General features: G+C 39.8%; 1 protein-coding gene across 3 annotated transcripts in view; it reads right to left on the bottom strand.

Annotated features, from left to right (window-relative positions):
* NFIB (nuclear factor I B) overlaps window positions 1-10,101 on the bottom strand; it is a 542,788-nt gene extending 532,687 nt beyond the window's left edge. The window contains exon 1 of one of the 3 annotated variants that reach the window (XM_073667928.1): window positions 9,977-10,101. In XM_073667928.1, the coding sequence (XP_073524029.1) occupies window positions 9,977-10,072 (96 nt within the window). In that variant the 5' untranslated portion in view covers window positions 10,073-10,101. The remainder of the gene's footprint in view (window positions 1-9,976) is intronic. The other 2 variants (XM_073668004.1, XM_073667974.1) reach the window with 2 other exon arrangements.
* Window positions 10,102-24,773: the final 14,672 nt, after the last annotated feature.

The following is a 24,773-nucleotide window of genomic DNA, read 5'->3' as shown; positions in this document are numbered from 1 at the left end:
CAACAAGCTGCTTGCCTATTGTCCTGCAGCTCATCCCTTACTTATTTCATGCAATAAAATGCAATTTAATTATTTAAAAATCATACAATGTTATTTTTTTTGTTTTTTATTTTTAGATTCTGTTTCTCACAGTTGAAGTGTAACTACGATAAAAATTACAGACCTCTCCATTCTTTGTAAGTGGGAAAACTTGCAAGATCGGCAGTGTATCAAATACTTATTTTCCCCACTGTACATATGTTCAGAAAGATTCAGCCATTTTAGCTAACAATTGGCAGATCAGTTCAAAGATGGATCATTGTTTCAGAGGTATTAGTGATATAGCTGCATGTCTACCATAAAGCTGAACAAATACGGGCAAGAGTCCAAAAATTCCCACCATCATGTTGATTGTCACTAAAGAGGCATCTGTTAAATAGCATTTGAAAAATTATAATATATTAATTGATATGTGTCATCTGATGAACATCTGGGTACTGTCTGATGCTGAAAACATTCTCTTATACATAAGCCTCCCTTGAAATTGTATATTTAGGCATTAATAAAATGGCACCTGCTCATATGAAAAAAGAGACGGATACAAGATTAGTGTATAGTTTTCCCTTGCATTCCAGTAGGGTACGTCACAGCATGTGTGACAGCCAGGACGGACGCAGAGGCTTCTCACAGACGATGAGGTCAATTAAGGACTCACAGTTCAGTTACACGAATGTAACAATTCACATTCATAGCCATTGTGCCAGTGCACAGTAAAACCCTAAAGGAAATTGTCAGTAAAAATTTCATATGAGGATCCCAGACTACTGATAAACATTTTGTCTGACCACACTTATATCGTATAATACAGTTATATGAAAAAGTTTGGGCACCCCTATTAATCTTAAGCTTAATGTTTTCTAAAAATTGGTGTTTTTGCAACAGCTATTTCAGTTTGATATATGTAATAACTGTTGGACACCATAATGTTTCTGCCTTGAAATGAGGTTTATTGTACTAACAGAAAATGTGCAATTTGCATTCAAACAAAATTTGACAGGTGCATAAGTATGGGCACCCTTATCATTTTCTTGTTTTAAATACTCCTACCTACTTTTTACTGACTTACTAAAGCACTTTTTTTGGTTTTGTAACCTCATTGAGCTTTGAACTTCATAGCCAGGTGTATGCAATCATGAGAAAAGCTACTTAAAGTGGCCACTTGCAAGTTGTTCTCCTGTTTGAATCTCCTCTGAAGAGTGGCATCATGGGCTCCTCAAAACAACTGTCAAATGATCTGAAAACAAAGATTATTCAACATAGTTGTTCAGGGGAAGGATACAAAAAGCTGTCTCAGAGATTTAACCTGTCAGTTTCCACTGTGAGGAACATAGTAAGGAAATGGAAGAACACAGGGACAGTTCTTGCTAAGGCCAGAAGTGGCAGGCCAAGAAAAACATCAGAAAGGCAGAGAAGAAGAATGGTGAGATCAGTCAAGGACAATCCTCAGACCACCTCCAGAGAGCTGCAGCATCAACTTGCTGCAGATGGTGTCACTGTGCATCGGTCAACTATACAACGCACTTTGCACAAGGAGAAGCTGTATGGGAGAGTGATGCGAAAGAAGCCGTTTCTGCAAGCATGCCACAAACAGAGTCGGCTGAGGTATGCAAAAGAACATTTGGAGAAGCCAATTTCTTTTTGGAAGAAGGTCCTGTGGACTGATGAAACCAAGATTGAGTTGTTTGGTCATACAAAAAGGCGTTATGCATGGCGACAAAAAAAACACAGCATTCCAAGAAAAACACTTGCTACCCACAGTAAAATTTGGTGGAGGTTCCATCATGCTTTGGGGCTGTGTGGCCAATGCCGGCACCGGGAATCTTGTTAAAGTTGAGGGACACATGGATTCCACTCAGTATCAGCAGATTCTTGACAATAATGTTCAAGAATCAGTGACAAAGTTGAAGTTACGCAGGGGATGGATCTTTCAGCAAGACAATGATCCAAAACACCGCTCCAAATCTACTCAGGCATTCATGCAGAGGAACAATTACAATGTTCTGGAATGGCCATCCCAGTCTCCAGACCTGAATATCATTGAACATCTGTGGGATCATTTGAAGAGGGCTGTCCATGCTCGGCGACCATCAAACTTAACTGAACTGGAATTGTTTTGTAAAGAGGAATGGTCAAAAATACCTTCATCCAGGATCCAGGAAATCATTAAAAGCTACAGGAAGCGACTAGAGGCTGTTATTTTTGCAAAAGGAGGATCTACTAAATATTAATGTCACTTTTCTGGTGAGGTGCCCATACTTATGCACCTGTCAAATTTTGTTTGAATGCAGATTGCACATTTTCTGTTAGTACAATAAACCTCATTTCAAGGCAGAAACATTACTGTGTCCAACAGTTATTACATATATCAAACTGAAATAGCTGTTGCAAAAACACCAATTTTTAAAAAAACATTAAGCTTAAGATTAATAGGGGTGCCCAAACTTTTTCATATAACTATATATGCTAATATATATTATAATGATGCTATAAAGAAGATGCCAAAATGTTGACTCGGTCTAATAACACTATATAGAAACAATGTCAATAATAAAATTGCTCATCTACATCTCCTTAAATGAATTATTCACTAATATACTAGTAAAAAACATGAATTCAAGTGGCTGAGCAGTATGACTTAACATGAAAATCTTGATTTTCTCCAAACTTTAGGAAGTTTCAAGATTTTAATGTCAATTTTTTTTTCCTTTTGCTAAGTGAGCTAAAAGAACAACAAGACACATTATTTTACCTAAAGGATTTGCCTGCACAACAAACTCACTTGTCATCACAATACTCAGACTCTTTCTGGAACTATCGAGTGACAGCTACAGTCCACAAGATTGACTGGATGAAGCTCAGAAATGGGAAAATCAGCATATTTAAAGGGGTTATCCAGGCTTGAGACAAAAGTCTGCAGTCACTATATGTCAGTGCACGCACTATCACAATTCCCTAGCTATCACGACCGTACGTATGTGATTATGTGATTTGCATTCACGCGATCACATCCCGACTAGACGTTTCCGGTATCCCTCAATTCAGTAGTATTGAAAGAAGCTGAATGTGTCTAGTTAGTATGTGAAAGTATGCAAATCACATATGCAGTATGTGATCACGTGACCACCGGCTAGCACAGGCAATGCCAGGGACTCGTGACATGGTGCCTATCAAACACGGCCATGATTTACTAGGCTGCAACGACATATAGTGATTGCAGACTTTTGTCCTAAGCTAGGACAGCCTATTTAGGCTGTAATTACATAAATCCAGAAAAAAAGATGGCAGATGTCTTTTTAATTCCTAACTGAAGCAAGTAAGCATATGCCCTTACAACTGTGGTCCCTTATGACCGTGTGAGCTCCCTTATTACTGCATTATTGGTCTATCCAAAGGAGGAGGGTAGTACACATTCTGTTTAAGAAGAGGATTCTGGCTCATTGCTGATTCTTGGGCCTCTCATGCGATCATTGAGTGGTGTCCATAACTAGCTCCGCATCCTGCTCCCTGCATCCATCACATCTCACTGTCACTCTCATGCTGCCTATCAGGGACTCATATCATTTTCATGATTCTAATTTATATCAGAATTGTGATTTATTAAAATTGGGAATTATTTAATTATTTAGATTCATCAGTCCTTAATACAAGTATTGATTTTTAGTGATGGTGGAGATAATAGTAGAAGTTCCTGCTTATGTGATATGAGACAGCTCTGGACAGCACACATGGATGATGATGGAATTTAATGGGTACCCGTACGTTCCGTTTTCGTCCTTGGCATTTCAGCTTTGACATATCGTTTTTTTTTGCCGCTAATGATTAATCAAAGAGGGTCAAAGTAGTGAAATTCTCAGTTGGGTTGTGGCAGGTGCATAAATGAAATACGTGGAGTCATTTCTGCAACCTGACAACAGTTATCACAGCAATTTGACAATGGCCCCCTTGCGCTATTATACACATCACCCACCATCAGAAGATTTCTTTAATACTCATTCCTGAACACTGCCGCTGTCTGGTCACCAACTAAATTGTGTTTGGATGATAATCCATACCATATACATTCAGCACAGGGTTTGTAAGGTTTTTAACATTGTACATTTCCTGTGATAACACAGCAGGTGGTAGATGGTGAGGTACTAATACATTAAATAGTATCTACACTTCTTTTGACTACATGTGAGACAGCATGATATGCCCTGAGGATCATTGCAGGTCTGATAGCTCAAAAACACTTATCACATGCACCATTCAGGAAGCAGCACTCTACTTCTGCATGAGTTCACAGACAGTGCGTGACAAGGCTCATAGACTTTCTAACATGTGATACAGCATTAAATGTCTGGTGAAAGTCCAGGTACTGAGACCCTCATTGATTGCTCAAAACACGTTACATGTGTGTCGCTCAAGAATCATGGATGCTCTGCTCTTGCATAAGGGAGCACACAGAAAAATGGACGAGCGTAAAGACTTTGCATTGTGCCCATGCATCTCCGTTTGTGCGCTCTACTTCTTCCTGAGCAGAGCACATGTCACTTGTTTTTTGAGCAACTTATGGAGATCGAGGTATGGGTCTCAATAGATGTGACAGAAAATGTAAAAAAGTGAAGGTAACCTTTAAATATGGTACAATTTAGACCTAAGAAATAAATAAACTTGTTATACTGAGTGGTTTTTACTCACTGGAATGGATAGCTTTCTTTTTTAGTATTGCTTTTTTTGAAGAAGGTTAGTATTTAAAGAAGGGACTTGTAATAAAATTAGGCAATATATTATGCAATAATTAAAAGGTAAAATTTTCATAAGGAACATGCAAAAAAATACAAACCAAGGAAAAGTTAACTGAAGGTTTTATGCTCCTTTTACATGGACCAACCGATGGTTCTATACAACTGCTGATTGGTAAACCTTTACTGATCGGTTGTCATTTAATTTCCTGTAGTGCGAGTCCTGTTTACACAGGACCATGCACTGTCTAGAACTATGATCGTTTTAAAGGGGTTGTCCACTATTTGGACAGCCCCTTCTCATTCCTCATGTTTGGCCCCCTTTAAAATAAAAACACGTATAGTCTTCCCTGGTGCCGGCGCCGTTCCCGCAAAGGTGTCACTATGCTTGTCATCGGATGTATTGAACATGACCAGGATGTCCGCTTTGTCCGAATTTGTCCCACTTGTCCAAAGGTGGGACAGTGACGCCAGTGCTGATTGAGCGCAAGGCTCATTTGACGTAACAGCCTCATGTGAGCTCCAGGAAAGCAAGTGCTGACACTGTTGGAACGATGTTGGAACTGGAGGTGAGTATACGTGTTTTTATTTTAACAGGGCCAAACATGAAGAATGAGAAGGGGTTGTCCAAGTAGTGGACAACCTCTTTAAGCTGCACAAAATATAATTTCAGTAGATTGAGCATTTTGCTTGTTTATCAGGTGATCCGCGGCCTGTTTACACTCAAAGATTATCGTGAAATTAGTGTTTTTACGAAAGCTCATTCATCTTTAACTTTCAGTGTAAATGCAGGTTAAGGCAGCATTGTCCAACCTGTGGATTTCAGTTGCAAAACTGTCTTGAAAAGTAGTAGTCCTAGGGATTTCTACTGGAACTAACTTGTGGATCTAAACAAAGTCAGTGCATAATACATTTATGAGTATGTGACCTGTCTCTTGACAGACATATATGTCCAATTGTTGAGTCAACTGGCTGTGATTGCTACCAATCACAAAACTTTATCTTCTTTTGGATCCACTTGACTTTACTTTGAAGGCATATAATAATCAATGGCTAATTATTATTGGAGGAAGTCAAGAGGAAAAGGAAAAGAAGACAAAGAAACAGAGTGACAGTAAAGCTGTGTGCCCACTATGCGTTTTTCAAGCGTTTTTGATGTAGAATTTCCGCAGCAGAAACACTTTAAAAACGCTTGGTAATCCACGCCCCATGATCTCCAATGAAAATCTGCATGTTCTGTGCCCATGCTGCGGATTTTTCCGCAGCAGATTTTCCTTGCGGAAAAATCCGCAGCATGTCCATTATTTGTGCGTTTCTGCATGCGGATTTGAGGTCCCAATAGACTTGAAAAACGCAAGTCAAATCTGCATGCAAAAACGCGTCAAAAACGCATCAAAAACGCGTGTAAAATCCGCAAGCATTTTTGACTGCCAAGACCATGCAGAAACGCTGCAGAAATTTTCTGCTTCATTTCTGCATCGTGGGCACATAGCCTTACATATGTATAGCAGAGCAACTTTCCTCATGCTGCTATTTTGTTTTAGTGTTAGTTGGGTGGGCAGCTATAACACTCTAACGACAATTCTAGAAAAGTTGATTCCCGAAATTATTTGATTATTCAGCAAGCATGAAAATTCAGGTTTTATCTCAACAAATGGAGATTAAAAAAAAGAACGTTGAGTCATTAAGGAAAATAAGTCAACTTCTTCTATGTAAGAAGATAGAAGATAGCAGCTGTCCACAAAGTCCAAATTTGCGGAATCTCAGTGAGTGTGACAAGTGGGGCTGGAGACATATTAGGGCTAGTTGTAGTCATATTCAAATGTTAATTTTATGAGAGAGGTTAAATTCTTTAATTTGGAGTGCAGCCGTGGCACTGGACGAAGTGTGGTCTGAGAATGACTACACGCTATTTTTTGCTATAGTTCTATAAAAGTCTATTACATATTGTAGTCATAAAGATTTTGGCTTGCCAGTAACTATGTGTTTAAACTCAGTCTTATGCCAACAACACATCAGTTACTTTTGGCTGGAGATTACACTTTCTAAGTCACCTCCCCAAGCATTGCAACATAAAGAATAGTGTTATAGTACTTCCTGTGACAGATTTTCAGTTCCACCACATGTGTATATTATGGTCAATCTCCATCTTATTAAAGGTGACCTGTGAACAGGTCAAAAGTGGCCACTTTTTTTTAATTAGCACTAAAATAAAGGTCCATGTCTCTGGAATTGCATGGAGGATTTATGAAAACAAATATAAAAATCATAATACACAGGAGAGAAGGGAATAAAATATGAGCAAAAACTGAACCCTTTTGACCTGGAGACATGTCCCATTTAATAAAATGATCCCATACATCATCTAACCAGAAAGCCACTTTTCAATGCAATTTTGGGTGGTTGTCTCAAAGAAGATTCACTGTATAAATAAAATTATTGTTGGTCATCTACATATTTTTTGTATGAAACTCAAGCAACAACAGTGAAAATGACTGAGGTGATACATGCATGTTATCCTTGCATATTCATTACATCGATTACCCATACAGTTCCAGATATAAACCACTAGACTATATGTTCAGCACAGAAATATCCTTATTCTATAGGCAGTAAAACACCTGCATTAATAAGACATGCAGACCTACCTATTATAATATTTTGTAGAATACATTTATTCCAGCATCCAGCAAAATGATAAAAAATCATCCCGACACTTCAAATACTTGAAGTCATTTGCTCTTCTATTTGAAACCCCTCTTAACAGTTAAGTATTTGATTATTTGCATTCATAGTATAACTTTATACTTTCATAAGACCTGATGGCCAAGTTACAAAATCAATTGATTCAAATCAAGTAATTCCTACAGGACAAACACGTTTTATTCATTTTTCTTCTACTCACAAAAAGTTGAGGGTATTTCAACAGGAAACGGAAGAATAAATAGAATGGCTAAGACTATTCCAATAACTTAACGTATTTCCATTAATATATAAATAAAAACAATTAAGGACTATATTCTCCTTATTAAAAATTCTAATGCCAGTAATGCCAGGATATTGTTTTTCTGCAATGTCCATAATAACTAATTTCTTTGCAAACATCTTTACAGGTTCTTTCTCTTACGAACTGAGACTGTTACATTGTTACATTTAATAAGTACAAGAACAGGCAAAAAGATATTCTCCATCCTTATACTGAGAACATTTTAAATTTGTTTTTGGGGCTAGTTACATCTGGAAGTAAAATAATATAAATTATTGAAATACAAATGTTATTAAAGTTCTATATTTACCCACTTGATCTAATTGCACTCGCTATAGTATTTTGTGACTCATTAACTAGATAAGATTCTTATTTCTTGAACGTTCCACAAAAAGTCATTGAAAGTCCAATAAACCTTACCATTGTACATTATGTCTTTATATTAATAATGATTATGAAAGATGTACAGAATATGTACTTACAGTTCATTATAAATTAAATGTCATAACGTCACATTTTAAGTAAAAGTTTCTGGAACGCACGGAAACGGCCATCTTTATTTCACATGGTTGGCATACAGCATGTAAACAAACAACAAACACATGATCCACATTGAAATCACTCACTAAACACATAGCAGACACAACTAACGTCAATGGGATTTTATGTTACCATAGCACACTCTACACATTTTCTTAGATTTTTTACAATACAAATTAATAAGATCGTTAATAAATGTCATTTTTTTCCCAGACAAGTAATTAAACACTATAAAGTCCCATAGAATTTATAGTTCTAGCATATTCACTGTATTCAGATGAAGCTGCTAGCCCAAACTCACTTATTTAAATTACATACCAACATCATTTTAATCCATCAAAACAATCCATGGAAACAAGACATTTAAAGATTAATGTGAAAAAGCTGAAGAAAAATAAAAATGAAATCAAGATTCTGGAGACGAGCAGGGTAATTTCAAGAAACCTTACAGTAACCACCCACCTTAAAAAATTAAATTAGAAAAGAATTTTGTTAAATATCCTTTGCTGAGTTGAGCGAGAAGATATCAACCATAATAAGAAAGCTGCTTTCTGTCCAGACAGTGCAACCCACTGTCCACAGTTTCCTACTCCAGTAAGCCAAGATGAAAGTGCCTATTGTCTGCAAACTGTACTAATTGTAAAAAGATACTCTGCGCAGTAAGCATAATAATTATCCAAGAAAAAAACAAGCAAAGGCAATCAAGTGAGGAATGAAAAGAATAAAAACACTGGTGGACAAAGCAACCCAAGAATGAAATTAATATTCATAATGGAATGTCACTCAGAAGTTCCCTCATTCAAGGCATCGTTGTGGTATACAAGAGGCCATTGTCTCCTTAGAAGAAAATCAGAATCTGAAGAGAAGAGCGAAAATCTCATGTAGCAGTGGAGAGAGGAAAACAGGCTTTTCTTGTGCTAGACACTTGTTACTGGTTCCACTCTTCCAACCTAAGAAAACTTCTGCCCTGCTTTTCTTTACCGGTAACATTACATTTGGTTTCAAGATCCACCCTCCCTATCACAGCTGCTATAATATGAGCAAAAAAAGCCACGCTCTAGCAAACAATGAGAGGGAAAAGGATGGAATATGCATAGCCTCATTAAGTAAATTTAATTATGCCAGGCGGAATATTAATCGTTGGTCGCTCCAATTAGTCTATTCACCGCAAGGAAGGAGGACTTCGAAATTAAAGAGAAGTGCAGGGGACAATCGCATACTGATGAGGAGGCTGCACTCAATGTGACACAATGCATTTTTTAATAATTATTAGGAGGAAAACAGCATAAAGAAACAGATTGCTCAGTTTTAAGATCAACTCAAGAACAATTAGTCAACGGGGATGTGATGACATAGCTGCCTGTGACTCTACCCTGTGCTCCACTCACACACGACCCAGCCTGGCAAGCGCAATAAAATTAGCATTTTTTTTTCTCAGTTCTTTTGAAGAAAAAAAAAATAAGAGAACCCACTGTATTTTTTTTTTTTTTTCAAAGGAGGGCCAGAGCGACATCAACAATAGAGGAAAGAAATCCTATCTAACCCCACTGATAAAGACTGTACATGGTCGCTGAACTTGAGCTGACAGTGAACTTCATAACACGTGCATTTCAACAATGAAGGAGGAGTTCGACGGTGAAAAAAAAACTTACGGAGGAGGAAAAATTACGTTATCTTGCCAACTTACCATCCACCAGGTCCTGGCTGACATGTCATAACATAATTGCCATTTTATGGAGCTGTCCGAAGCTTTCCCAGCCATTACGCTGTCAGCAACCTTCATCAGATGCAGCTCAATGGGGAGATAAGACACCTAATCAAGAAACCATCAGCAGTGGCTTGCTAGGCTACATGTAGGCCAATCCTTATCAGGCTGCATCATGGGAAAAGCTCCTTTATTAGCAAGAACTCCAACCTCTGATATAACAGCAAGAAACAGCTTTTTTTTTCTTCCCTTGTCTGAGGGGATTGGTGAAACTATCATGTGCTCATGTGTATCATATGCACCAAGAATTAAGAAACTTGTAAGTGGGCGTCTAACTAATTTGCCTTCCTATGTGGACTAAACTTTATTTGCATTTCCATCTGTTGAATATTGTTTGACGTGGTTCACGGTCCGCAAACAGAAGATAAAGAGGGGAAAAACAAAAGGGAGAGGGAAGGGTTTAATTATGTGGGATATAATTGTTCAGCATCAATACCTCCCACCCCCACCTAGACATTTCTGTTCTCTTATCACAAGATGGATTTGGCTAAGATGTCAGTTTTACACACACGAACACACAGGTAGCTACTGCGACAAAAATTGCCAAAGGCTATAAATCTCCTCTAAAAAGTGGGCACATGTGGAAACAATGTAACCATTTGTTAACAATTTAACTCATTTATGATCTGTCCTGAAAAGTTTATAAAGAATTTGCTGTGTCTGATGCAGTGAAACTTCTGTAGAGTGTGGAATTCCTACAGTGAATTATACTCATAGGTGCATATAAAAAACAGGTAATCAAGATTTACAGGTGGTTTAAGGAAGTCATGTAGAAAACAATCAGTAAAGGAAATCACGATAATTGCATTAAATAACTACTAACAGGTGAACTAAGCAAAAAGAAATAACAAATGACATAAAAAGGAAAACTTCAATTTGTTGTACATAATGCATGCCATCACCAAAGGCTACACCAAGACTTTTCGAACTATTATTTTTAATGAGTGATTTTCAAGAAATTTCTAAAGCGTTTGGAATTTTAGGATCACTCTATGGAAAATAGTGACTAGTACTTTATAAAATTGTTCTAAAATCCTTGCATGTAGTAAATACAAAAAAGAAATAGCTAGTGACGGTAGCGATTTTGAAGAGATTTTTAAGCATTATTCAATGTAATCCTTTAAACAGTAATTCCTTTAGCTTTTTTTGTAAGAGCACTAAAATGTCAAAGCGTAGCCCATGTTTAAAAAAAAAAAAAAACATTGAAAAAATAAATATATAGATAAACAGTCCTGTGCAAAAGTATTAGGCAGGTGTGGAATAAATGCTACAAAGTAAAAATTAAAAAATTAATAAAAAATAGAAATGTTAGTTTATTTTATCAATTAACATAATGCAAAGTGAATGAACAAAAGGGGAATCGAAATCAAATCAATATTTGGTGTGACCACCCTTTACCTTAAAAACAGCATTAATTCTTCTAAGTACATGTGCACAAAAATTTTGAAGAGAGTCGGGAGGGAGGTTGTTCCAAATATCTTGGAGAACTAACAACAGATCTTCTGTGGATGTAGGCTTGTGCAAATCCTCCTCTCTCTCTTCATGCAATTCCAAGCCATATAATCACTTCCAGGACTTCTTGTTTCTCTTTATGTTGAACATAGTTTTTAATGAAATTAGCTGTATGTTTGGGGTTGTTGTCCTGCTGCAGAATAAATTTGAAGCCAATCAGATGCCTCCTTGAAGTTATTGCATGATGATTAAGTATCTGCCTGTATTTCTCAGCACTGAGAATACCATTAATTCTGAATAAATTCCAAACTGCATTTACTGACATGCAGCACCAGACTTGTAAAGAACCTCCACCTTGCTTCACTGTTTCCTACAAACACTCATTATTAGCTATTCAGCAAACTGCCTTCTGTTACAGCCAAATGCTGTATTCCTTTTTGGACTCAACAGTCCAGAGGACTTGCTACCATTTTTCTGCACCTTAAGGCCCCGTCACACTAAGCGATGCAGCAGCGATCCCGACAACGATACGACCTGTCAGGGATCGTTGCTGCATCGCTAATACATCGCTGGTGAGCTGTCAAACAGGCAGGCTCACCAGCGATGAGGGGAGCAGCGATATCGTGGAAAGAATCGTTCCACGATGTCCTGCTCCCGTTACCAGAGTGCTGCTTAAGCAGGAGCAGGCTGGTAACTATGGTAAATATCGGGTTACTAAGTGCGCGTGTGCCCCTAGTAACCCGCTGTTTACCATGGATACCACTCTGCTACGGTGCGCTGGAGCCTCCGCTCACTGTAGCAGAGTGGTATCCATGGTAAACAGCGGGTTACTAAGTGCGCGCGTGCCCCTAGTAACCCAATATTTACCATGGTTACCAGCCAGATCGTTGGTCCCGCTGGTCACACACAGCGATGTGTGCTGGCCAGCGGGAGGCCAACGACCAAAAAATGGTCCAGGACACTTTGCAACGATCAGCGACCTCACAGCAGGGGCCTGATCGCTGCAAAGTGTCACACATAGCGACATCGCTGGTGAGGTCGCTGGTGAGTCACCAAAACCGTGACACAGCAGCGATCTCGCTAGCGATATCGCTTAGTGTGACGGGGCCTTTAGTCCCTATCTTTTTCTGCATAGGTGAGTTGCTTTGCCTTGTTTCCATGACAAAGGTACAACTTTTTGACTGAAAATCTTCCATGACAAACACTTCTGACCCAACATCTCTGAAAAGTAGATAGATGGAGCGGGGTCCCACTGATTGTTTCTAGTTCTGAGCTGGTGGCACTGCTGGACATTTTCTGATTTTGAAGGGAAGTAAACATGATGTGTCTTTCATCTGCTGCACTAAGTTTCCTTGGATGACCACTGCTTCTATGAACCTCAATATTGCCCATTTATTGATGCTTCTTTAAAAGAGTATGAACAACAAATCCCCATTCTTTGAAATCTTTGCCTGCGAGGCACCTTGTTGATGCAGTATAAATACCTTATTTCTTGTTGCTGTGCTTAGTCTTGCCATGATACATGACCTGTGACATGAAAATGGCTTCCACAACCTCACCTTTGTAACAGAGTTTGTCTGTTCCTCATCATATTTTAAACCTTCTACAAAGCTGTTTCTGTTTCATTTATTGACTATGTTTCAGCCTGCAGAAGAACATGATGATTGTTATCACCTATTTGCTGTAATTTGTGATTTATACACCTTACTATAATCCTACTAAATCCCTGTCTTTGTTCAAATGTACCTAGAAGAATTGTTGCTGCTGTGTACACATCAAATAGAGATTTTGTTTTAGATTTTTCTTTTGTTCATTCACTTTACATTTTGTTTATTGATAAAGATAAACCATTAACACTTGTTTATGAAAGCATTCTTACTTTGTAACACTTTTCCACATCTGCCTAAAACTTTTGCATATATTCTATATATCTTAAAAAACAAGTAGAATTCTACTATATGAAAGCCTTAGGCAGGCCACACTCAAGTTATTGAAAGCCTCCAGGAGATGGAGGTAAATCTTTGCACTTATGAGTGACTAATGAAGCTTAGGATCTTGATTGGCTTTTGTTCCCTGGCTTGAATGAATAGTTGCCTGGAGAAAGATGCAGCAAGTTCCTTAAGATGCATGTGCTTGTTAATGTATTTAATTTAATTCAGATAACTGTTTTTAACCCTCACGGACCGAATGTCTGCATAAAAAATATTGCAGAATGCATTAGCCTCTTCCAAGATTCAGATGAAATTTACCATAAAGCATCTGATGTGTATGGATACATTGCAATTCTTAATATAGGAAACTGTTTTTGGTCTTTAAAGTTTTATTCAATGTTGATGTATAAATATGGATTCCATTTGAATAAAAATACAGATGAAAACTCATCCATTTTTACTGGATGAAAATCAGATGATTTTTTTTATAAGGTCATGTAAACTTAGCCTTACCCTAATTACTCTTTCTACAAAAAAATTGGGAGCAAAGGGCAGGTTGTGGGAATATAACCCTCCACGCCTGCTTTCATATATTATTACCAGAATACTGAAAACTAGTTGTGGTGTCTATAGTCTGACAATAGAGAGGCAGAAGCAATTGTTGTACTTCTCATAACACCCTTTTTTTCCTGTTTTATGAAAATACACACTAGGTAAATCCAAAAATTTGTTTCCATCACTTTGGAAAACAAATGTGGGGAATTTTAGATACATGTAAGGAGAGCAGCTTGGCTAATATAAAAAACATCATAGCAAAAAAAAGGCCACATTTACAAATACCTGGTCACAACACTAATACACTACAGAATGCAGCAGGCCCCAATGATAATCACCTGTATTGGAATTTAGAAAGAAAAATAAAAGGTAAATGTGTTAATTTATGGTGCTTTGATAATAAGTATCTGATATACCCTGCTCAAAAAAATAAAGGGAACACTTAAACAACAGAATATAACTCCAAGTAAATCAAACTTCTGTGAAATCAAACTGTCCACTTAGGAAGCAACACTGATTGACCATCAATTTCACATGCTGTTGTGCAAATGGAATAGACAATAGATGGAAATTATTGTCAATTATCAAGACACCCTCAATAAAGGAGTGGTTCTGTAGGTGGGGAGCACAGACAATGCTTTCTGGCTGATGTTTTGGTCACTTTTGAATGTTAGTTGTGCTTTCACACTTGTGGTAGCATGAGACGAACTCTACAACCCACAGAAGTTGCTCAGGTAGTGCAGCTCATCCAGGATGGCACATCAATGCGAGCTGTGGCAAGAAGGTTTGCTGTGTCTGTCAGCGTAGTGTCCAGAGGCTGGAGGCGCTACCAGAAGACAGGCCACTACACCTGGAGACGTGGAGGGGACCATAGGAGGGCAACAACCCAGCAGCAGGACTGCTACCTCCGCCTTTGTGCAAGGAGGAACAGGAGGAGCACTGCCAGAGCCCTGCAAAATGACCTCCAGCAAGCCACAAATGTGTATGTGTCTGCACAAACCGTTAACAACCGACTCCATGAGGGTGGTATGAGGGCCCAACGTCCACAGATGGGGGTTGTGCTCACAGCCCGACACCGTGCAGGACGCTTGGCATTTGCCACTGAACACCAGGATTGGCAAAGTCGCCACTGGCGCCCTGTGCTCTTCACAGATGAAAGCAGGTTCACACTGAGCACATGTGACAGACGTGACAGAGTCTGGAGACGCCGTGGAGAGCGATCTGCTGCCTGCAACATCCTTCAGCATGACCGGTTTGGCAGTGGGTCAGTGTGTGAGGTGGCATTTCTTTGGAGGGCTGCACAGCCCTCCATGTGCTCTGCAGAGGTAGCCTGACTGCCATTAGGTACCAAGATGAGATCCTCAGACCCCTTGTGAGACCATATGCTGGTGCTGTTGGCCCTGGGTTCCTCCTAATGCAGGACAATGCCAGACTTCATGTGGCTGGAGAGTGTCAGCAGTTCCTGCAAGATGAAGGATGAAGGCATTGAAGCTATGGACTGGCCCGCCCGTTCTCCAGACCTGAATCCAATTGAGTACATCTGGGACATCATGACTCGCTCCATCCACCAACGTCAGATTACACCACAGACTGTCCAGGAGTTGGCGGATGCTTTAGTCCAGGTCTGGGAGTAGATCCCACAGGAGACCATCTGCAACCTCATCAGGAGCATGCCCAGGCGTTGTAGGGAGGTCATACAGGCACGTGGAGGCCACACACAATACTGAGTCTCATTTTGACTTGTTTTAAGGACATTTTATCAAAGTTGGATCAGCCTGTAGTGTGTTTTTCCACTTTAATTTTGGGGGTGACTCCAAATCCAGGCCTCCATTGGTTAATAAATTTGATTTCCGTTGATGATTTTTGTGTGATTTTGTTGTCAGCACATTCAACTTTGTACAGAACAAAGTATTCAATGCGAATATTTCATTCATTCAGATCTAGGATGTGTTATTTGAGTGTTCCCTTTATTTTTTGGAGTAGTGTAATTATAAACTGGCTTAACAGTTAGGCCATAATGGAATCTGTGTACAACAGGATGGTAGTTGCCTAATTCTTGCAGGTCACTCTGGGATATAATGACCTTATAAGTAAAAATCGGGATATTGTATGATGAGGGGGCAGCACGGTGGCTCAGTGGTTAGCACTGCAGCCTTGCAGCACTGGGGTCCTGGGTTCAATCCCACCAAGGACAACATCTGCAAGGAGTTTGTATGTTCTCCCTGTGTTTGCATGCTTTTCCTCCAGGTTCTCCAGCTTCCTCCCACACTCCAAAGACATACTGATATGGAATGTAGACTGTGAGCCCCAATGGGGACAGTGCCCATAATGTCTGTGAAGCACTGTGGAATTAATGGCACTGTATAAGTGAGTAAAATAAATAAATGAGGCAGAAAGTGAAAGTAACTCCATCCAGATATGGGGCAAGTTTAAAATTGTTGCCTTTTTGAAACATGGTAGATTAAAATAGCTTCATTCTATATTATTTATGAGATTGTAAACCTGATATGAATATTGGACCTATGAGATAAAAATTCAGATTAATCAAAGGTAGGTGATGAGTTATCATTTTCAAAATAACTTTATGTATTCAATAATAACTAATTCAAAAGCGCAAAGTGAAGCTGTCCTGATGATCAGCTGATCACGACGGGTGCAGGTTCTGACTCCCCTGAATGCTAAAGATACATGTAACATTACATGGTACACATTTAAGCGAATAGATAAGTCAAATTTTTCCAGAGACTAGGGCACAATTGCGAAATATTAAGGGAACCTGTCAGCAAAAAAATATAGAACCAAATAAAAAATAAAACAGTATTTATCTTAAACAATGTTCGTCTGTCAACCTGGAAGAGCAGCTTCAGGAAGAAAATGAAGTCTTATTCTTTACCTGCTTGCTTCCAGTCATCAGGGTGATGTAACAATCACCGCCCACTACACAGCAAGCGTGACTGTAGTCACTCCCCGGCATCCCGACTGACATCCAGCTATGGAGTGTGTGCGCAGGGCAGGCTGTCAGTCATGGAGCAGTAAGAGTAAAGAGTGGTGACTATTATGGAAATACAGTGTATAATTAACTATATACTGCTTCCCCCACACTAATCATATACTGTCATATAGTGTACAAATAAACATATAGTAGAATGCCTTGTTATCAAAATGGCATGTGTTGTCAAAATAAGACTTCCATACAGTGACCAAACATCTACCGTAATGAAATCTAATGACCCCTTTGGACGTGCGTACTGGCCATATATGATCACCTTTCTACTCACATAGAACGTTCACTAAAATTATCATTCTATCCATAGAATATCAAATTAATGGGGGCGCAGCACCTCTTTACACAGGACAATGTGCTGCCGACAACTATGATTTCTATAAAAATCATCACATCCGACCAATGAGCACTTTGCTCGTTCATGAGGCGATTGCTGGACTGTTTAGATGGGCTGATAGTCTGGAATAAGTGTCACTATGAATGCTCAATAATAGTTTTGTCTAAATGGGCCAATACATTGCTAATTCATGCTGCAATACAGATAATATAAGGATTCCTGTGGGAGCAGATGTGTCTGATATGCCCTCATTACACAACCCAATGGCCCTCCCTGTTAATTACAGCACCGTATGTAGCAACATCCTGGCTAGGGCCCAGGATCATCAGTCACCTGACCACTGCCGTGACTGGCCACTGTGATTGGACTTCATCATTTCTGGAACAGGTCTGTACAGTCATGGCCAAAAGTGTTGGCACCCTTGAAATTGTTCCAGAAAATGAAGTATTTCTCCTAGAAAATTCTTGAAATTACACATATTTTGTTATACACATGTTTATTTCCTTTGTGTGTATTGGAACAACACAAAAAAATGAGAAAAAAAAGGCAAATTGGACATCTTTCACACAAAACCCCAAAAATGGGCTGGACAAAGTTGTTGGCACTCTCAACTTAATATTTGATTGCCCACCCATTGGAAAAAATAACTGCAATCAATCGCTTCATATAATCATCAACAAGCTTCTTACACCAGTAAATTGGAATTTTGGACCACTCTTCTTTTGTAAATTGCTCCAGGTCTCTCATATTTGAAGGGTGCCTTCTCCCAACAGCAATTTTAAGATTTCTCCTCATTTGTTCAATGGGATTTAGATCACAATTCATTGCTGGCCACTTCAGAACTCTCCAGCACTTTTCCATGCATTTCTGGGTGCTTCTTCAAGTATGTTTGGGGTCATAGTCATGCTGGAAGACCCATGACCTAGAATGCAAACCCAGCTTTATGACACTGGGCACTACATTCCAACCCAAAATCCATTGTTACTCTTTAGATTTCATGATGCCTTGCGCACAGTCAAGGCATCTAGTGCTAGAGGCAACAAAACAAATCCAAAACATTTTTGAACCTCCACCTTATTTGATTGAGCTTATTTGACTGTAGATACTGTGTCTTTTCTTTGGAGGCCTCATTCCATTTTCAGTAAACAGTAGAATGATGTGCTTTACCAAAAAGCTCTATCTTGGTCTCATCTGTCCACAAGACGCTTTCCCAGAAGTATTTTGGCATACTCACATACATTTTGGCAAACTGTAGTCTAGCTTTTTTATGTCCCTGTGTCAGCAGTGGTGTCCTCCTGGATCTCTTGCCATAGCGTTTCATTTAATTCAAATGTTTATGAATAGTTTGCACTGACACTAATGCACCCTGAGCCTGCAGGACAACATTAATTTCTTTGCAACTTGAGGCTGTTTGGAGCTGCTTATCCACCATCCGGACTATCCTGTGTTGCAACCTTTCATCAATTTCTCTCTGCCGTCCACGTCCAGGGAGATAGGCTACAGTGCCATAGGTTGTAAACTTCTTGATTTTGTTGTGCACCATGGACAAAGGAACATCAAGATCTCTGGAGATGAACTTATAACCTTGAGATTGTTGATATTGTGCAACAATTTTGGTTCTTAAATCCTCAGACAGTTTTCTTCTTATCTTTCTGTTCTCTATGCTTAGTGTGGCACACACAGATATACAATGCAAAGATTGAGTCAACCTCTCCCCTTTTTATTTGGTTTCAGGTGTGATTTTCATATTGCCCACACCTGTTACTTGCCACAGGTGAGTTTAAACGAGCATGACATGCTTGAGATAAAGTTGTTTACCCACAATTTTGGAAAGGTGCCAACAATTTTGTCCTGCCCATTTTTGGGGTTTTGTGTGAAATTATGTCCAATATGCCTTTTTTATCTGTTATTTTGTGTTGTTCCAATACACACAAAGAATATAAACATGTGTATAACAAAACATGAGTAATTTCTGGAACAATTTCAAGGGTGCCAATACTTTTGGCCATGGTTGTATATTCAATTCATTAATTACAATTTTCTAGTTCTTTGCTGTCAGTAAATGAAAACATCCTTATTTTCCTCCAGTTTTGACCTTAAAGTCAAGATTTTAAAATACATAAACCTAGTCGTACTAAAACCTGAGATATAGATACAATTACATTTTTCCTTTATTTTTTGTTCTTTATCACAGATAGAACACATACCATTATAGACTATGAGTCTGTTCACATGTCCTTGGTTTTTTTTGCAGATTATGAGTCTGTAAATATCCCAGAAACATCTGTTTGTGATCCATGTCACAAATCAAAAGTGCCAATTGTAATGTGTAGGACAAATTGTATTTATTTTTTCATATGAAAAGATCACTAATAAAACTCTGATGGTAAAAATTGACACCCTGACTAAACACTGATGAACAATATTCCGTGTTTTTACGTCTGAGAAAAATCACAGACATCTGAATGAGGACTTAAAGTGTAATTGTCATTTCAGGAGAACTTGCAGCACAGTGTCTGTGTCTGCCTGTAACTCCTTCCTCTCCTCTCCATAGAATTTTATGAGCACCAACTGTTATCTCCTATCTCAATGATGTGGAAATCTCTATTCACTGAAGACAGATTTTACCCAAAAATTCAGAATTTTCAGAACGAATGATCAGTCCCAGCGGAGAAAGAAGCTAATTTCTCTGATTAAAAGTAGTTGTTTAATGGTTAATTATGAAAACAGGACAAATGTGAACGCCTCAGCAAGCTAAAATGGAATGTGAATACCTTTTGGCCATGAGTTGATGCAGTTTTAAGGGCAGTTCCTCACCCTTCAAGTCCCTTATGAATTGTTCTTTATGTCCCTATACACAGACATCTTCCTGAGGCCTCATTCAGTGTGTAGTTTGTGGGTCTGCCAGAGGAATGAGGTGCATAAGGCTTTCTTTGTTTATGTGGACGAAGCAGTACAATATGCTTGCTTTAGATAAAGCCTTTTTTCCCTATTCATCAAAGGCATATTTATCTCCTCTAAATCCTTCCATTCTCTCACTCATTTCTCTCTTTGTTCTTTTCTCCTTATTCCTTTTCCATGTATATTCAACGCCAGTATTTAGAGATGACGAAGGAACTATTACAATATAATCCAAAAGGGAAATAGAGATGTAATTAAAAAAGCTGCCAATATTTTTGTAACATATGGAGACATACAGAGTCTGACTTTAGAAAATGACATTTTACTTGTTTTTATAACTTTCAAGCCAAAACCAAGGCTTCATTGTACTGCTATAATATTATCCGTCTGCCCAAATAAATTGCAAGTTTCTGTGACAGTAAGAAACAAAAAAATGTTTGATTATGTGAAGTTTATATACTGTGGCTTTCATACAAAAATGTTAATGTAAATACTTTTATGCCCAAAAATGACACAAGTATTCTCGGAGTGATACTTTTATTGGCTAACCATAAAAATATATATATATATGCAAGCTTTCAGAGCACAGAGGCTCCTTCTTCAGGCAAGATTACAAATTAATTGATAAGACAAAAGGCACAGCATTTAAGAGATGTTACAACAAGACATTTGTGAGGTGCAAGGGGTGATGCCTCCTAATGATAAGTCAAAGAGATCAAATTTAGGATTTTTAGTTTCAAATGGCAAGTCTGTGGGAATGTTTAATCATCTGGAGACCGTCTAGTGGAGGTGTGAATTAAATCCATGTAGTGAGTCGTAAATCCAGGTGTTAGATTTAGTCCTGTTATCAAGGAATTGAATATTCTAATCAATTTGAATTCCCAAATTTTTCTCTCTCTGTCGTCCTTGAAATGACCTTTTAGTACTAAAACTTTTAGATCTGTCATACAGTGTCCTGGGCCAGTGAAATGTTTTCCCACAGGCGTGTCCAGTTCATTCTTAATTGTGTGTCTGTGTAAATTTATGACCGTGTATGGCCAACCCGGGTTCCACCATTTAAATGCCCCTCCCATCTTCCAGCACTCACTTTTTTCCACCAAATAAAAACACTTCACCTGTATTTCTTTTGGATAAATTTGGCCACAGCGGCCATTTTATTAACAAACAACATATTAACAGTGTTATAAAATAAATAAGAAGGGAGGGTTCTTGGAGTTAAAAAATTAGATCTGGAATAAATTAAACCAAAACTCGAACCCCCATATTACCCTCAGCCGTCCATCACTAGCTCAAGGGCACCAAAAGCTCCCAGGGTAAAACCCCGTCCAGAGCCCAAAACCAAATGCCAGATCATCCTGCTCAATTAACCAACAGCCTGTAATTTCACCAAATTCTTTCCACCGACACTTCTGTGTCAACTCCAAGAACCCCACCCCCCACCAAGCCACTGCGACAAACCCCCTTTCTCTTTTTTTTTTTTTACATAAAAATATAGACATATGTCTATTTTACTGCTTTATCTCCTCCAGCAATACCCCCACTCCTTCACAATTAGACTCAAGAACATACCAACCAGAAAAAAGGGGTGGGTGGGTACTTTCACTTATGACTCCACTGCTGGACTGACTATTTTCCCACACTTTCCTTAATATACTCCCCCCTTCCCCCTTTAAATGCCTGCCCCTCCACGCTTATACCCAATCCTGATCCCTTTGTTTTAAAAATTGCACCCTCCTGGCCAATCCCGGTCATGTGGGGCTTCCTTCTAGCTGCACTTGCCTCCAGCCCCCTTCTTTCTCGTTTGCAGTTTTTGCATAGTTTCTCCAATATAAACTCCTTCCAGGCACATTGTACATTGTATCATGTACACCACATTGGAGGATGTACATGAAAAGAGATCCATGATTTTGTAGTTCTGATTTGTCTTTGGTATACAGACTGTATTTGATGGCAATATGTGGTGTAAGGCAGCGCTAGTCATCATGCTGGTGGACACTCGCTTCACCGGGTCAATTAAAGCACACATGCAACGTTTTCCAGTAACATGAAATCCAGCAGTTTATTACACTTCATAACTGCTTATCACACAGTCCATCTCAGTGGCTCACCGGCATGTTTACACACATAACATCCAAGAGCCTTTCAAGTGGCAGACTGGCCCCTTTGGCTCCAGTTACAGCCTTCAGCAAAGTAACTATATCAATATCCATATAACGCACCGCTTTTACCTTTTGCCAGGTCTAGCGGTTTCCATCAGATTTGTTATGCCACAGCTGTGGCTTTACGGCTTCCCAGATGGGGGTCTCCAGCTCTCATACCTTCCAAGGCTACTGGCATCTCTTACACACACAAAGGGATCCAGCCTCTGCCTTTCAGGACTCTTGTCTTCCAAGCCTCTTGCCCTCCAAGGCTACTGGCATCTCTTACACACAAGGATCCAGCCTCTGCCTTTCAGGCTTGACCAGGCTTCACCAGGCATATCTAGGCCTCACTAAGCCTCTCCAGGCTAACGGTGTCCCACACACAGGGAACAGGCCTCACGCCTTTGCACACTGTTTCAAAAGCACCAGGATTTATTTATCCTCCAGCGCATACAGGACCTGTGCTGATGTCACAGTCATGGGATCAGTCCTTCTGTGTGCACAGGACCTGTGCTGATGTCACAGTCATGTGATCAGTCACCTGAGGGAGAGGTACATGGTCAGCCAGAACACACCCTAGACCATTACAGTAATGCCGCAAGCCGCAGCATTACATATCCCCCCCCTCTGTTCAAACCTGTGGGGTTGAACACATAATATACACAATCACATTATAACCCACAGTTCACACAGAGACCATGTACTTGACAATTGTGCTGCTCAACCCCTGGAACATTAGTCATCGACATTAGCCCATTCCTTAGGGACCTACCATCTGTCATTGTCACTGACTTCGTCAAGTCACATTTCTGGGTCGTAACCTTGTCAGACCACCCCCACTCCCAGCGGTCAATACTAAGGTCCGGTTCGACTCCATACTGTCTCGTACTCTAATGGGTCGTTTGTATGGGCCACTCAGACCTGAGTTACTGGAGGTCTCACTACCTCTAAACCCACACCCACTATCCTCAGGACATCTTGGAAAGTCTCTAACTTCTACTGTAGCCGTTCTATTATTTGAAGGGCCCTTTCTCTGTCTGGTCTCACAATTTCTAGACTGCTGCCATCTTCTGCTGCTCAGGCGAATCTGTCTTTCCACTCACAATCTAGCGAGATTCAACTGTTCTACCTCTCACAGGTAGGTCACTCGGTACCCCATCAGCATGCGTATATATGCAAGATTTTCTTCCGTTCCTACAGCGGAGAATGACACCAGGCCATCTTCATCTGGGATCCAGTCCTGTCGATCACGTGGACTGCTTACTTTCATCACACCAGACTTCTTTACCTTCATCTGCATGGCTCGGCCATTTCTCCCAATGAGCTTTCTTACCAGAGCATGAGGCACCCGGATGACCTCTTCACGCAGACTTTGAGCTTTTCTCATAAGCTCCAGTTGTCTAATGGCTTGTTCCATCTTCATCCGGACAAACCGCTTCGTGCGAATACATCGCCAGTGCATGTCACTTAGGATAGCCACCCTCTTCACTGTGACTTCGGTTGTGGACAGGACCACCAGCTGTTTAGCTTCTGAGGTCGAGTACACCTTACAGGCTCCCACAGCCTTCTTAAACTCTTCATGCACGGACTCACTGGTGCATTCTTCTCTCAAATCCTCGGGTACATCTATGAGGCACTTGTATCGAGAGGTTTCTGTCTCACCAGTGGTCTCCAAATGATCATCTGGCTCAGGTTTCAGGGGCAACTGACTTTCAGCTTCTTCACCCTGTATGCTTCCCCTGAGCTGACTCACAGCTACAAATTCAAGAATTTTCGTCTTGACCACTTCCATTTCATACTTATCTTCTGTTAACACTCTCTTTGCTCTCCTCAGGTCCACCTTCTCATGGTATAAAGGAGTAAGTGCAACTTGTTTGCCCTTTTCCTTCTCCAAGGAGGCCTCGTTCACTGAGTGATACTTTGCCAGGCGACCTTTGAGCTCGAAAACTTCTTCCTCTAGCTCAGCTACTCGCCTCTCAGCAGCCCATCTCTGAAGCTCTTCCTGCTTCAACTGCCCCTTTAACAGTAGAGTTCTCTCAGACCTTTCTGTCTCCAATGCGCCCACTCAGCTCTCAACAGCCAGTCTCTCAAGCTTCTCTTGCTTCTAATGGGCTTGTAGCGTCTCCTTGAGCTTCTTGATCTTGGCTCTTATATCCACCGAATCATCCGAGCTCGCATTATTCGAGGAGGTATTTGTTTCATACCTCCCATCTCCAGTGGCCAACTCCTGACCCTGGTCTGTGGCTTCTCCGATAGACTCCTCCATCTTTTTCCGCTCAGCTTCCATCTTGCTGATTCTTTCCTTAAGGCACATCTCTGCCCTCTGGAGATTATCACAGAATGTCTGCAGCTCCTTCACTTGAGCTTCCAGTCCTGGGATCTTTCTGTGGAGATCATC

Source organism: Phyllobates terribilis, unplaced genomic scaffold (assembly GCF_046119375.1).
Source record: "Phyllobates terribilis strain yellow unplaced genomic scaffold, ASM4611937v1 Scaffold_1__5_contigs__length_1240528914, whole genome shotgun sequence".
Lineage (NCBI taxonomy): Eukaryota > Metazoa > Chordata > Amphibia > Anura > Dendrobatidae > Phyllobates > Phyllobates terribilis.
The sequence above is the reverse complement of the archived record's forward strand: the minus strand, read 5'-3'. Positions and strand labels throughout refer to the sequence as shown.